At 48.7% G+C, this 16,053-nt stretch overlaps 1 protein-coding gene across 1 annotated transcript; it reads left to right on the top strand.

The window, feature by feature from the left end:
- Positions 1-3,167: 3,167 nt before the first annotated feature.
- LGALS3 (galectin 3) lies at positions 3,168-15,850 on the top strand. The gene is made up of 6 exons (XM_084796634.1): positions 3,168-3,301; positions 10,607-10,628; positions 11,098-11,463; positions 12,761-12,849; positions 14,254-14,419; positions 15,586-15,850. The coding sequence occupies exons 2-6, from the start codon at positions 10,611-10,613 to the stop codon at positions 15,739-15,741; spliced, it is 795 nt and encodes a 264-aa protein (XP_084652760.1). The 5' UTR covers positions 3,168-3,301; positions 10,607-10,610; the 3' UTR covers positions 15,742-15,850.
- Positions 15,851-16,053: the final 203 nt, after the last annotated feature.

Genomic DNA, 16,053 nt, shown 5'->3' with positions numbered 1-16,053 from the left:
AATGAGTGCATGGACAGCGACAGTTCCTGTAGAACTTGTAGATCTGTCCTAGGGAATGCAGCAGGCCTCCTCAGTGCCACTGACGGAGAGCGCCTGTGTGCACACTTCCCTCTGGTTGTGGAAAACTGGCTGAGGTGATTCATTAATACACCAATGAGTGATTAGCTTAGAGACAAGAGAAATTCTGAAGATCCAGGTGACATCTGGACTGCTCCACAGTTTACATTAGCCAGTGTCTACAGTGATTGTTTGGGGTTTTGGTTTGTTGTTGTTTGTTTTCGAGACAGAGTCTTACTGTGTATCCCTGGTGGCCTCAAATTACTATACAGATCAGGCTGGCCTTAAACTATGGGGATCTGCCTGTCCCTGCATTCCAAGTACTGGGATTAAAGGCACGAGCCACCACAGCTGTCTACAGTGATTTAAAAAACACTTACCTTCATTTACTTTTACATTTTTATTTGTCTATTTTAGCATTTTTTTCTATTTTAATATTTTAAGATACATTTTTGCATGTATGCACGTAAGCATGTGTGTGTAGGTGAGACATCAACATTCAAGAGTTGGTTCTCTCCTTTCCTCATGTGTTACAGGGGTCAAACTTAGGCGGTCAGACTTTGTAGCAAGCACCCTTCTGGGCTGAGCATCTAGTCAGGCCTACAGCGACTCTCTTGTGGGGTCTGCTCCTCTGATAAGGAGCTTGGAGGAGCAAATTGGCTTCCCACTGTCTGAGTTCATTTGGTCTTCTCTACAAAAAGAACCAGCAACCAGGTGGCTTGTGAACAGCAGGCATCTACAATTTTTTCTTCTGGAGCCTGGGACCCAACACCAGGGAAGATTCTGTGTTTGTCCTTTTTTGCTAGAGAGTGTCTTCCCACTGTGTTCTCATTATAAAGGAAAGCCATGATTTGATTTTTAAAAAATTTATGCTGGGTGTGGCACACACCTTTAATCCCAGCACTTGGGAGGCAGAGGCAGGCAAATCGCTGTGAGTTTGAGGCCAGCCTGGTCTACAAAATGAGTTCACGACTGTCAAGGCTACACAGAGAAACCCTGTCTCGAAAAAAATAGTTTGTACGTTATATTAAGGTGTGTGTGTGTGTGTATGTGTGTGTGTGTGTGTGTGTGTGTGTGTGTGTGTGTGTGTATCCGTCCCTATGTAGTCCAGGCCTTGAACTCTCAATCCTCCTGAATACTGGAATTATAGTCAATCACTACCTACTCAGTTTTTTTTAAATCTTGGCTATTTACTGTAGTTGATTTGACATGAGGTCTCACTATGTAGCCTAGGCTGGCCTTAATAGACTATGTTTGAGGAAAGGGTTTACTTCCCCGCCTCCCCCTATTCAATAGACTAAAGGGTGGGTAGACGAAGAAGACAGGAAGAAAGAAAAGAAGGCAGGGGAAGGGGAGGGGAGGGAAGGGGAGGGGAGGGAAAGGGGAGGGGGAGAGGGGGGAAGGGGAGGAGAGGGGAAGGCCACCACTTTTCCTTTGGTCACTTTAGGAGATGCTATGATCAGCCATTCAGAAATGGAAAGAGCAACTGACCACACATGCAATTCTCTCTGGACACCAGAAGAGCAGGTTGCTTTTTCAGACCTAAGACAGCACAGGGCCAGAGCTTCCGGTGTGACTCAGATTCCTCAAGAGCTTGTCTCCTTTTGAGCTGTCTGAAAGCCTCTGGGGGTTTAATTAGCGGAGGAAGACACTTGGTGCCGGAGGAACCATTTCTCCAGCATGTTTTCCTCGTGATTATGGCTTAGTTAACTCTATAAACCTACATTTCCTCATGTCTAAATATGATTTGTAAACAAGGACACGACAAATCCACCCAACTGGAGTGACTGTTCTGTGGGTGGAAAGAAAGGTTTAGCAGAGTGTGGTGGTGCATGCCTTTAATCCCAGCACTCAGGAGGCAGAGGTAGGCGGATCGCTGTGAGTTCAAGGCCAGCCTGGTCTACAAAGGGAGTCCAGGACAGCCAAGGCTATACAGTGAAACCCTGTCTCAAAAAACAAAAACAAACAAAAAACCAAAACCAAAACCAAACAAACAAACAAACAAACAAACAAAGGAAAGGTTTATTGGGGCTCAAACTGCCAAGGCAACACCCCGACCCCCCCACCTCCCACCTGGGTCAGGGGAGAAAATCACAAAGGGAAAGAAAAGCAAGTGGATTTTATATGGTAGTCAGCAGAGTGTGGAGGGGGCGTGGAGAGGGTGTGTGGAGGGGCTGTGGAGGGGCTTTGAGCTGATACAGGCTGTTGGGATTGACCGTGACCTAGATGGCTTTGCCTTAGATAAATGACATTTGGAGTAAGATTAAGGGAGGTTCCCGGTCAACAGAGACCATCTGTAAGCAAGTCCTTCTGTTTAGGACACTGTCACCAGCACTGACATTTTTTTTTTTGGGGGGGTTTCTTTGGACCTAACAGGCTTAAAATAATACCAACTCCAAAAATATATGCAAAGCCCTAGCCACCACATGGGGTTCATAAACCTTTAGTAGATATTAGCTGATGTTATCTGAAGCCGGAAAAAAAATCATCTGAAATATCCTTAACCACATCACTTAGTTTTTTAATCTAAATAAATGCTTCCAAACTGGTTAACAGCGTTCTGGTAAATTTTTCACACAGACAGAGCTTCGTCTTGTTCTTCTGATTTAACTGTTCCTTGCTTTGGAGTACTCCCCTGCAATCTTTGAGGAAAAAAACATTTCCTAGGAAGCAATCCAGTCACTGTCAGTCAGTCAGTCAGTCATCATCAAACACCCACTGAGAACCCACTATGTACTACGCACATCATTGTCAGTAGACAAAAACAACCAACACCTGGGGTATTCAGACCCAGCAAAATCCAGAGCAGGGGTGAATGCAGCCTGGGGGCGCCTCTTACTTCTCATGCGTGTGTCAGGGACGCCTTCTCCTCTCTCCCCTCCCAAGCAGAAGTCACTGCGCACTTCTGGAGGAAGTGAGGGAAACGGAGGCAGGGTGAGACCATGAGAAAGGCAGCCTCAGACTCGGGAACCCCGTGAGCCTGCGAGTGTCTGGGTGGGGACAGCCTGGGTGGGGACTGCACTGCACTGTGCCTGGGCACAGGTGATGGGCACAGCCTGGCGGGCGTGTCCCTGTCCAGCTTGGAGAAGCTCCGGGCCCCGGGGCGCGGCCCGGGCCAGGCTCCTACTGGGGGAGGGACACTGCCCCACCCCGGGAGGGCGGGTCCTCCTGGCAGAAGTGTACTTAGAAGCGCCGAGCCGCCGCCCTTAACAGCTAGCTGAGCAGCGAGCGGAGCACCAACCAGGTAAGCGGCTTCGGGGGCGAGGGGACCGCTGCTGTCCAGTGCGCCAAGAAAGGGCTCGGCTGGCGGGAGAGCGCACCGCCCAGGCGCTGCGGGAGGCGACCTTCAGGGTCCCAGGCTCCCCCGAGGGTAACACTCGAAGAAAGTTAGTCAGGACCTACATACTGATCATCTTTGGGGTGGCGGGGTGCCGGTGGGCTCTGGGCATGCCTCGGAAGGCCTACGCTGGAGTTAGCCGCAAGCTACTGAGATCCACCTTGCAGTTGGCTCCCAGCAGTTGCCCCTCGCTTGTCCACAGGAATCATCACGTTGTGGGGGACTCCCTTGGCGGGGGTCACCTCAGGACATCTCCTGGGATCCTTGATTTGGCCAGCAGGCTCCTTTGCTCAGCCTTCAGCTAGAGCTCTTGCTGTGTGGTGCTGCCGAGCTCTACCAGGTCCAGGGGCTACAACCACTCCCTGCGTGCTGACCGTGCACAACACACACACACACACACACACACACACACACAGTGCTTCCCTAGGCCCTAGGGCGTATGTGCTCTGATGAGGAACCCCTAAACTTTTTTGCAAGCCAAGTGACTGACTCATCGCTGTGGAGATTTGTGCAATAATGTCTAGATCTGAGCCGAGGAAGCTTTGGGTGTGGTGTTGTTTGTCTCAGAGTGCACAACCTTAGCTGAAAGCTTTTAAACGTTGCATTTATTCTGAATTATCTGTTGCTCAACCGCAAACGCCAGGAATCGGTGATGACAGGGGAACAGGTGATCGGGAACTGAAGCTGTGATTTAGGATTCCGGCTAACCCTAGCAGGAAGCAAGGGATTCCTATTTGAAGAAACTGGAATATTTCTGAAGTGACCCCCGGGGTGGAGTTTCTAGATACTGAGGACAACTGGGTAATAGTAATCACGGTGTGTAAAAATTCACCAGTTTCTGAAATTCCAAGTTGTTTACTTCAAGATTTTATATTTCCATACTTTTAATTTACTTAATTTTGGGGGGAGAGGTAGGAAGTTCTGGCTCGCCGCAGCCTAGGCAAGACTGGAACTCAGTGTGTAACCCAGTCTGGCTTTCAATTTCTTTCTTTTTTCTTTTCTTTTCTTTCTTTCTTTTTGTTTTTGTTTTTTGTTTTTTTGATTTTTGTTTTTTTGAAACAGAGTTTCTCTGTGTAGCCTTGGCTGTCCTAGACTTGCTTTGTAGACCAGGCTGGCCTCGAACTCACAGCGATCCGCCTGCCTCTGCCTCCCGAGTGCTGGGATTACACTAATGCGCCACCACGCCCGGCTCTTTAAATACCCAATCTCATGTCTGCATTTTGATTGCACATCCCACTCTTGACCTCCCACTGCGGACCCTTTCAAAGCATCTTTTCTAAAGCCACATTTCTACCCTTCAGTCTCAGTCTCCCGAGTGCAGGGATCAACAGTGTAAACTACCACCCCCAGCTGTTTCCATAAACATTGAAGTTTAGTAACAAAAGCTCCCTTTTCTGCAACAGTGTTCTTTTTCCAGGGAGGGAGGCGCAGGCCAACAACTCGAGACTGGTAGAATTTTTAGTTCAGATGAGGGCTTCCTGTGTGCTCTCGGCTGGTTTAGACTGACAATTTTCCAGGCTAGGACAACCACACCTGGCAATTGTTTCCATCTTGGTCACTGATATTTTTTGCTTTTGTTTCTTGAGAAAAGGTCTTACAATGTAGCCTTGGCTGGGCTTGAACCCAGGGCACCACGGTTTCCTGCGTGCTGGGGTTACAGGTGTGGACTGCCAGGCTAGGCTTCTTTCCTAAGGCAGTCACGTTTGTCTCTGATGGGGACTAGCTTCCTAAGATTCGCAGTGTTGAGGAGTTTGGTTTCAGATCTGTACTTATTCCATATTCTGGAGAGGCCTTTGACGGGGTCTTTCAGGCGTAAGCTTCAAAGTGTTTAAGGAATGGCTCATTAACTGTACCTAAGGCAGAAACGTGAGCAGTGAGCTCAAGTGGCCTAGGCTGCTCTCATTTATGAACCGGGTGCCTATCAGCCTAGCACTGTCAGTAGCCAGAGTCTGCATGCAACAGACCTGTGTCCAGCTTGCTGCTGACAGGGGGTCAGGTGGTTTCCTTGACTGACACTCAGCTTGTCCAAAGAGAGAAAGAAGCATAAAGTAACTTTCTCTTCCTTGATGTGAGGAACCAGGATGAGATGGAACTCTAGGAGATGGCCAGTGTCTTCCGGGGGCAGGAGCATGGGGCGGGCCCAGGATCCTTAGCTGCTAATTTACAGTTTTGTTCTTTGATAACAGAACTCCCAGAAGAGTCCCTGGGAAGCAGACAAGTGGGCGGTTGGCAGGCAGGCCTGGTAGAGCATGGTACAGCGAGGAACTCCTAGTACAGGAAATGCTACTGATAAACTGCTGGTTACACTGTCACATTTAAACACGTCATCCAGAGTTACATTGAGCTGCTTCTGCCTGCTGCTTCCAGAGATCCGAGCCCTATGTTCTGCTTAAAATATATCTATATATATCTATATCTATATCTATATATCTTTGATGAATTGTTCTTTTTTCCCCCTGTGGCTAGTCACAATTTTCTGGTTCTAGACGTAATAGAATAGAGTTTATACGTTTATGCTATTTGTAGGGTGGAAAGAATTTTTTACATTTGATAGCTAGAAAAGAGCATGTTAAAACTCCTTTCAACAAATAGATCTGAGCCAGGTGGTGGCGGCACATGCTTTTAGTCCCAGCACTGAGAAGGCAGAAGCAGGCAGATCGCTGGTTCAAGACCAGCCTGGTCTCTAAAGTGAGTTCCTGGACCTCAGGCTCCTGTCACAGTGCAGGGTGTGGGTGTGGAGACAGGTGGGTTCTACGGACTCACTCCAGCCACTCTAGTCAGTTGGTACAGCTCAGATTCAAGTAGAAATGGCCTCGGAAAATAAGGTGGAGAGTAATTTCTGGACTTCTGGAATTGACCTCTGACTTCCTGTACACAGGCATTCATACTCTCAGAGACAGGTGCATAAGCATACATCACACACACACACACACACACACACACACACACACACAGACATACACACACACACACAGACATACACACATACACACACAGACATACACACACACACACAGACATACACATACACACACAGACATACACACACACACAGACACACACACAGACATACATACACACACAGACATACACACACACAGACATACACACATACACACACAGACACACACACACAGACATACACACACACACACAGACATACACACACACAGACACACACAGACACACATATACACATACAGACATACACACACACAGACACACACACACATACACAGACACACACACACACACACATACACACACACACAGACATACACACACAGACACACACACACACAGACGCACAGACACATAGACACACACATGCAGACATACACACACACAGACACACACACACACAGACACACACACATACACACACACAGACACACACACACACAGACACACACACAGACACAGACACACACACAGACACACACAGACACACACACAGACACACACACACACAGACACACACACACATACAGACAGACACACACAGAGACACACACACACACAGACACACACAGACATACACATACACAGACATATGCACACACACACAGAGACTCGAACTCACATCGATCCGCCTGCCTCTGCCTCCCGAGTGCTGGGATTAAAGGCATGTGCCACCACACCTGGCCCAGCTTTTTAAAAATAAAAGATATCTGTATTTGGGAGGCAGAGGCAGAGGATCTCTGTGAGTTCCAGACCAGCCTGGTATACAAAGTAAGGCCAGGACTACAAGAGAAACCCTGTCTCAAAACCCACCCAACCTCCACCTCCCCGCAAAAAAGATCTATGGTTGAGAGGTGACACAAATAAAACACAACTTACTGGTTAAAATGTGGTTTTTCTTAGCAGTGTGACTGTACTCAGTGTCCTGTGTGTGTGGAATGACTCACGGAGTTAGTGTTCTGGCCAAAGCTCAGTCTTTCCCAGTAAAGAGTAAGTAACAACTTCAAAAGATTCTATTTTAAAACACCAAAAATGTACAGTTTTAAGCTAGCATAGGACAAACTTGAATTGGGAGTCAGGAAACTTGGGCCCTTGCCCCCAAGCTCTCCCTGAGGTGACGCTGGGCCACCGAATTAGCTGAGTTCTCACTTTCCAGTCAGTCTCAGCAGACTGCTAGCAAAATGAAAACCGACCTTTGGAAGTTCTTTGGGAACTGAAAAATCACCGTACGAGTTCAGGGAGGGCTTCATTACCCCAACCTCCCGTGGGATGTGTCACCGTGCCGTCCAAACGGTAACCCAAGGCACACATGAGTCATAGTGAAATCCGCTGTTTCCAGGATTTCATCTGGTCAGATCAGAGCACGGCAGCCCTGGTCAGGCAGAGGCTTTGCAAAGAACAATAGCCTCTTTTTATTTTTCTTTCTTTCTTTCTTTTTTTCTTTTCTTTTCTTTTTTTTTCTTTGTGTGTGTGTGTGTGTGTGTGTGTGTGTGTGTGTGACAGGGTTTCTCTGTGTAGCCTTGGCTGTCCTAGACTCACTTTGTAGACCAGGCTGGCCTGGAACTCACAGTGATCCACCTGCCTCTGCCTCCTGAGCGCTGGGATTAAAGGTGTGCGCAACCACCATGCCCAGCTAAGAAGAACAACAGTCAATGCAGAAGTGTCCTTAGAGTTTCAAACTGTAGCATTCTTCAAACACGATTTGCTTGGTGTTCTGCTAACAGCCTTTTGGGGAAAATACAATCAGGTTGTCTTCTGCTCACACAGAATTTTCACGTGAAACATTATTTAACAGAGATTTTTGCCTTCAGACTTAAGAGTTTATCGTAAGTCTTCAAGTCTCTTAAAACTGCAACATGCTTATGAGGGAAATAAAAAATATTTCCTTTTGGAGGAAGTATTCCATTTTTGCTTTTTGTTTGTTTGTTTTGGTTTTTGAGACAGCCCTGCTATGTGGCCTAGGTCAACCTTAAACTCAATCCTCCTGCCTCAGCCTTTTGAGTGCTAGGATTACAGTTGTGCAGCACCAGGGCCAGCAATAGATTGCTCCTGGTTTTGAAACAAGCTCTGCCCATGACACTTAGATGGGCTTTACACTTCTGTTCCTCTTGCTCCAGTTTGCCTGGAGCTAAGGGTGCAGGCAGTGGCCTTCCTGTAAACCTGGGTAGTTTTAAACACTGAAACTCCTTGTTGGTTTTTATTGCCCTGTATATATGTACATTTAGGTAGAGATAAACATTAACAGCCTAGATTGTGGTTTTCTTTTTTCTTTTTTTTTAATTTTATTTATTTATTTATTTATTTAGGTTTTTCAAGTCAGGGTTTCTCTGTGTAACAGTCCTGACTATCATGAAGCACTTTTGTAGACCAGGCTGGCCTCGAACTCACAGAGATCCATCTGCCTCTGCCTCCTGAAGGGAGCGCTGGGATATGTTGTGGTTTTCAACTATATCTGGTTTTGGCCCCAGAGGATATTTGGCAATGTTTGAAAACCTTTTGTGTTGTCACAAGTTACAGGGTAGTGTGCTCCTGGCGTCTAGCGGCTTGAGACTAGAGAGATTGCTGAAGGGCTGGGAAAACCACTTTCAGCTTCAAAACTGTTTCTGAACAATCTCCAAAATGGACACACAGTCTTACTATGTAGTGTTGGTTGATCTGGATCTTGCTACATAGACTCAGAGATCTGCCTGTCCCTGCCTTCTGATGCCGTGTGCCACCATGCCCATATTTTCTTAACACTCTGAAGCCAGGCACTGTGGCTCATGCCTTTGAGTCCAGCCACTGGGAGGCTGAGGGAGGGCGATTGCCCTCAGCGGCCAAGGCCAGAATGAGACCAGGCTGGCCACACGCTGCAGAATGCTGAGATTCCACACATGAGCCAGCACACTCACCTAGTAATGTCTTTTCTTGGGGTAGCTGAGTAAAATATGAGAGGTGGGTGGGCAAACGAAGTCAGAAGAGATTCTGATCCTTTCTAGGGCCAGGTTACTTGTCCTGGGAGCAAAAACGGCTGCACTGGTGCTGAGCTCAGCTAGAACTCACCCTGAGTCGAAAGCTCCTGGAGGGTTTGCCAAATATGCCAAGACTGGAAATTTAACCCCCGGCACCCCAAGGTGGTGGGGAGGGGCACGGACAAAATGAAAAGTTTCCAAACCAACGCTGCACTCTGCTGCATTCTGAGGCAGCTGTGGAAACTGGGTAGGTCCCAGGCCCTGAGCTTCTATAGGAGTGGCACGGGGGTCAGAGCAGGGTGTGCCTGCAAACCAGCCCGGGGGCAGCTCGGTGCAGGACAAACCTGTTTGGCAATATCTTCGCCGCCCTCCCCCCCCCCCAAATGCCTCTATTCACACTGCTGCCTGACTCTCCCTTTGTCAGCTGCATGACTGCTAAATGCTTTGTTCAGAATAACAAGTTACCTTTAGAAAAGCCAGGCACAGTTGGCTCACACATCACAGCAGGCACGCACATGAGAGGCTGAGGCGGGTGGATAAGTGCAAGGTCAGGATGGACTACACAGACCTTTCTAAAATATAAAGCAAACCGCCCCCCCCCCCAACTAAACACTCCCAAATGCCACCTGTCCATCAAGGTCCAACACCGTCTCCCTTCCCAACCCACAAGGAGAGGAGGCTCTCAGATGTGAATGTCCCTGCAGAGTCTTGCTGCGTTGACCACACCCTTGTGTGCTTGGATCTCATGTCTGCGGCTGATCTGTGGGCCCTGTGCTTGCACGCAAAGCGGTGGCTCAGGGCAGGCACCAACCTGTGCCAACGGAGGACAGATAACCCGCAGCAGCCATGCCAGCTGTCTTAGGAGCCCGACACACAGCTCCCCTGCAGCGTCCCACAAGAGCTGGGGCTGGGGACGGAAGAGAGGAAGGCTGTAGTGCCCACGAACCCTTCCAAGAGTAGATAGAGAACCCCTGGATAGAAGGCGGCCACCCGTCCGTCCGCTAGAGAAGAGGCAGGAAATCCTCACCTTGCCCCTCAAGGTCTTTTACTCTCAGGCCTTCAGACCCCAAGCCCCTGGCACCAAGGTCTGACTTCACAGCCTGATTAGGGTTGGGATTTAGGCCGAATGGCCCCGCCCTCTACAAGATGCTTTTAAGGCCCTGCACCATTGACTCAGGCAAAATGAGTGTAAACCGACTGGAATCGCCCACCAACTGTTTGGGATGCTGAATCTCGTGGAGGTTTGTAAAGTCTTTCAGGCTCAAATGATAATAACCCCCTTTTGGTTTTTCTCTCTTAGGAAAATGGCAGACAGCTTTTCGGTAAGTGTTTCATACGCACTCACACGGGCTAAACACGAGTTGTTTCCACCACTGCGCTTTCCCATTGGTCCTCCTTCCGTGAAGTGCCCGGCCCACGTGTGCACTAGGTCACGTGTGCACTAGGGGCCTGTTATCGGGTGACTTCCCTGCTGGAAGCGGAGGGCGTGGCCTCGTCTGCTCATGCCAGCGCCTGCAGCTGCTGCTGGTTAGAAAGCCTGTGATTATAAACAACCCGTCCCGATCTGCAATGGTGACAGACCAGAATAAAATAAAATAAAATAACCAGGAGAGGCTCGATTCCAAAGTCTGAGTCCACGGAAAGCAAGAGAGTGGAATAGGCAAGGGGGAAAGTGCGAGTCTTTATGTACTTCTCAGCTTCTTAGATCACAAATGCCTATAGCCCTGAATTCTGTTTTGAGGAGGAGTCCCCACCGTCTGATTGTTATTTACTTATTTATTTTTTAAACAGCTTAACGATGCCTTAGCTGGCTCTGGAAACCCAAACCCTCAAGGATGGCCTGCTGCATGGGGGAACCAGCCTGGGGCAGGGGGCTACCCAGGGGCTTCCTATCCTGGGGCCTACCCAGGACAGGCTCCTCCAGGGGCATACCCTGGGCAGGCTCCTCCTAGTGCCTACCCTGGCCCAGCTGCCCCTGGAGCCTACCCTGGCCCAACTGCCCCTGGCGCCTACCCTGGCCCAACTGCCCCTGGAGCTTATCCCGGACCCTCTGCACCTGGAGCCTACCCAGGGCAACCTGGAGCACCCGGGGCCTACCCTAGCGCTCCTGGAGCCTATCCTGCTGCTGGCCCGTATGGTGCCCCTGCTGGACCACTGGTAAGGAGGAAGGCTTGTTTCAAGGCCTTAACGCACAAGAGGAGAGGACATTAGGGGAATTACGCTTTAAGCCTGCTGCTGAGAGCCATGTCTCAGGGGCTAGCCACAGGGGGGTCAAGTGGAAGAGGGAGTGTGTCCATACTGAGTTTATTCTGTGACTTGTTATGATAAGGCATTGATAATGGTGCTTTAATATAAATCAAGTTAAGACTGTAGTAATGAGCCAGGCGTGGTGGTGCACGCCTTTAATCCCAGCACTTGGGAGGCAGAGGCAGGTGGATAGCTGTGAGTTCGAGGCCAGCCTGGACTACAAAGTGAGTCCAGGACAGTCAAGGCTACACAGAGAAACCCTGTCTCAAAAAACCAAAAAAAAAAAAAAAAAAAAAAAAAAAGACTGTAGTAATGAGCCAGGCGTGGTGGCGCACGCCTTTAATCCCAGCACTCGGGAGGCAGAGGCAGGTGGATCGCTGTGAATTTGAGGCCAACCTGGTCTAACTAGAGAAATCCTATCTCAAAAAAATTAACACTGAGGCAAGGTTGTATTGTTATTTTTTTTCAAGGTTGTATTATTAATAAATACCAGCCGAGTGGGGCGGCTCGTACCGCCAACCGCAGTAAATACTCAGTGCTTCTCAAGGCTGTAAAGCTTTAGCTCAAACCCGGGGATGCAGGAAAGTGGCAGCGGGGGCGCCCAGCACACACCTGCGCCAGGAGCCTTCCAGTTCACTCATCTACTGCGAGCAACTCCAGGAAGCACGCCCAGGGCTGGTGCAGATCAGGGCTAGACAGGCAAGTTTGGGGGGGACAGCTGAACCTAGGAGGGAACGTGGTAAAAGGAGAGAGCAGAGGCAGGAACCGAGCTCTGGGGGTGTCCGCTGCCCCTTAAGCACTTTGCTCCACACTTGGGGAATGAGCTATAGAATGCTCAGTGTCTCGTGTGCAGAGCACACCTGTGAGCACAGAAGCCCCAGGTGACACAAGCCTTTCCCCAGGGACCAGAATTACAGTGCTGTATGTTATGTGACAAGGCAAATGTTACAGAAAGGATTCTGTGTGGATGGATTATGGGTTGAGACGGCCCTATAGCGATGGTCCTTATTTGGCAATTTCTCAGTTGATAGTTGTGCACGCCGGGGACACTATGTCTCATCTCTTTAGGCCCTGGACAAGGTGGCCTCAGAGTCTACAGAGAGTTCTGTGTTAGTCACATGCATTGTAACAATGTCCGCAATGTAATTTTACTCTCCCCAAGAAGACGCAGTGCTTTACTGACACACCTATTCTTGGCTGTTCCCAGACAGTGCCCTACAATCTGCCCTTGCCTGGAGGACTTGCGCCTCGCATGCTGATCACAGTCACGGGCACAGTGAAGCCCGGTGCAAACAGGTACAGAGGGGACCCTGACACCCAACAGATCTGTTGACTGGTTTTAGAATAAAGACTATGTTAATGAGGACTTTGTAACCTACACGTTAGAATCCAGGCCGGGCTATCACACGGACAATCCCACAATCAGCACTGGATCCCGTGTGATCTTTCTGTCAGGGTGTTTGGGTGGATGGGAACATCCTCTATGCTATAGCTTTGGTGTGAGTCATATGCTTTGATCTTTAAGCTGGGAAGCCCAGCCTTCAGTGTGGATGTCGTTTACTTAGAGGGTTTGAGAAGACTACCGTGTCTTAGTTAGGGTTTCTATTGCTGTGAAGAGACACCATGACCACAGCAACTCTTAGAAAGGAAAGCATTTAGTTGGAGCTTACGGTTCAGAGGTTTGTCCCATTATCATCACGGTGGAGGGCAGGCTCTACATCTTGATCTGCAGGCCGCAGGAGGAGACTGGGTGCCACACTGGGTGTAGCTTGAGCATAGGAGACCTCCAAGCTCACCCCCACAGTGACACACTTCCTCCAACAAGGCCACACCTCCTAACAGTGGGTGTGGGCCTCCCATGGGCCAAGCATTCAAACACACGCGTCTATGGGGGCCAGACCTATTTAAACCATCACATGCCTGTTAAAGACGTCATCAAGACAAATCAACCTTTGCCACTGAAACTGGTTTGACTGAGACGGACCATGTACTTTAGGCTATCCCATTATAGCTGTCCATAAGCACCTCTAGTCATACTTATATAATATGAAGCTGACTGTGCCGAGCCGTCTACGTCATCCGTCCCTGAGATAGGCTAGTGGTGCCATCAAGGCTCCTGGAACCGTTAGTGAGTCCGTCTCTAAGTCTTTTTTTTTTTGGTTTTTTGAGACAGGGTTTCTCTGTGTAGCCTTGGCTGTCCTAGACTCCCTTTGTAGACCAGGCTTACTTTTGACAGATATTAAGAGTAACCTATCAGGGCAGGAAAGAACCATTATTTATAGCAAGTACGAGCTGCTCTTAGGATGGGTCTAAAGGATGTGCATGAGTACACGAGAGCATGTCTGTGAAGAGACTCCAGTCAGGAAGGATGGTACCAAGGTTAACAGAGCCCCATCCAAAAACACAAACGAGAAACACAGCTGGTGGCACACACTTGGGAGGCCCAGCCCTTGGGAGGCTAGCCTGGGCTACACAGCGAGCGAGACAACACATACTGTCCTGCTGCACTTCCGAGTTGACCTCAGTAATGAGAGGACTGGGTGGTTCTTCTTCTGAGTTGGAAGTGACGCTGCGGCTCATTTGCTTCCTGTACAGAAAAAAAATGCTTCCTATATATTGTGAGAGGGTTTGCGTTTCAGAAAATGAGATGCTCTTGACCTGAAACACTCTTTGAGATCTTTGATTTCTGGTTTAAAACAGGATAGTTGTAAATTTCGTGAGAGGGAATGACATTGCCTTCCACTTCAACCCCCGCTTCAATGAAGACAACAAGCGAGTCATCGTGTGCAACACCAAGCAGGACAATACCTGGGGAAGGGAAGAGAGACAGTCCGTCTTCCCGTTTGAAAGTGGCAAACCATTCAAAGTAAGTTGCTGCTGCTACTGTACACTCATGAAGTCCTCACGAAGGGGCTCACTTGGAAGGCTGTCCTGGGCCCCTGGCCAACCTTGCTCCCTAACCCAGCATGCAGGCGTAGCGGGCTGGGAATGTAGCGGGAGCCTCACCATGGCCACAGGGACCACTCCAAACCCACACTCTTCGACCAGTGCACCCCCTTCACGGGGGACGTCACAACACTGCCGCTTACAGGGGGGTTTGAGGGTAAATGTCCATTATGAGGAAAACTGGCTATAAATTAACTAGTCCTATGAATTAATGTTTGTCATTAAGGAATTATTTCCTATGTTGCTATTTTTTGAACTTTCCCCCCCAAGACAGGGTTTCTCTGTGTAGCCTTGACTGTCCTGGATTCACTTTGTAGACCAGGCTGGCCTCGAACTCACAGCGATCTTAATGCCTCTGCCTCCCGAGTGCTGGGATTAAAGGCGTGTGCCACCACACCCAGCTTTTAGGAACTATTAAAACTAAACTTTTTTTTTTTAAGCAAACAAAACAAAAATCAGCGTTTCTTTGTGTTGACCAGGCTGGCCTTGAACTCTCAGAGATCTGTCTGCCTCTGCCTCCCGAGTGCTGGGATTAAAAGTGTGCACCACGACAGCCAGGCTAAAAGTAAATTTTTATGTAGGCAAACTAGGCTTTTATTGTGTCCATTATCCATCCTTCTGATAACTTTTTCTTTTGGTTTTTTGAGGTTTCTAGATTTTTGAGACAGGGTTTCTCTGTGTAGCCCTGGCTGTCCTGGACTTTGTAGACAAAGCTAGCCTTGGAATTTACAGCAATCCACCTGCCTCTACCTCCCAAGTGCTGGGATTACAGGCGCGCGCCACCACGCCTGGCTTCTTCTGATAATTTTGATGTCTTTTATTGTGGTCTGAGTCTGGCAAATCTAGATTCATTTCTGCTACTCGGTTGTTGTCTCTGGATCTGTATCATTATACAAATAAAAGAAAGTGTTGGGCTTTATGAACTCAGGCTTAAAATCAACATTTATTTCTTCCTTCCTTCTTTATGTTGAAATTGACAAACAATTATACACAGACAGTACATCCTGGAAAACACACGTGGCAGAACACCTAAACTGCCCTAGTTAATGCATGCTTTTCCTGACCGTTTCCATTTTTGGCTTCTAGATCCAAGTACTGGTTGAAGCTGGCCACTTCAAGGTCGCAGTCAACGACGCTCACCTGCTGCAGTACAACCACCGGATGAAAAACCTCCGAGAAATCAACCAGCTGGCGATCTCTGGTGACATCTCGCTCACCAGCGCTACACACACCATGATCTAATCCAGAAGGGGGGGGGCAGCGCCTGAGACTGGCTCTGTGCTCAGAGGGAAGAGCCTCTCATTTATCCCTCCTGATCCTTCTGTGTAAAATAAATATTCTCATGCTGAGAGATTCTGTCTTATCTTTTTCCATACTAGGTATCAAATCTTAGTACCTTGGGAATGGCAGGTCAAGTGTTCTATCACTGGGCTACGCATCCCCAGCCCTTTAAACTGTGTGTGTGTGTGTGTGTGTGTGTGTGAGATCAGGCCTCCTGGAGCTGGAGTTACAGCTGCAATGCTGGGTACCTGAGTCAGGACGTCTGCAAGGGTA

Source organism: Acomys minous, assembly GCF_964271855.1.
Source record: "Acomys minous genome assembly, chromosome: 9".
Classification (NCBI taxonomy): Eukaryota; Metazoa; Chordata; class Mammalia; order Rodentia; family Muridae; genus Acomys; species Acomys minous.
The sequence above is the reverse complement of the archived record's forward strand: the minus strand, read 5'-3'. Positions and strand labels throughout refer to the sequence as shown.

Coding starts and splice junctions, on each gene's coding strand:
- LGALS3 (XM_084796634.1), top strand. Junction 12,850..14,253: donor GTGAAGCCCGGTGCAAACAG/GTACAGAGGGGA, acceptor GGTTTAAAACAG/GATAGTTGTAAATTTCGTGA. Junction 14,420..15,585: donor AAAGTGGCAAACCATTCAAA/GTAAGTTGCTGC, acceptor TTTGGCTTCTAG/ATCCAAGTACTGGTTGAAGC.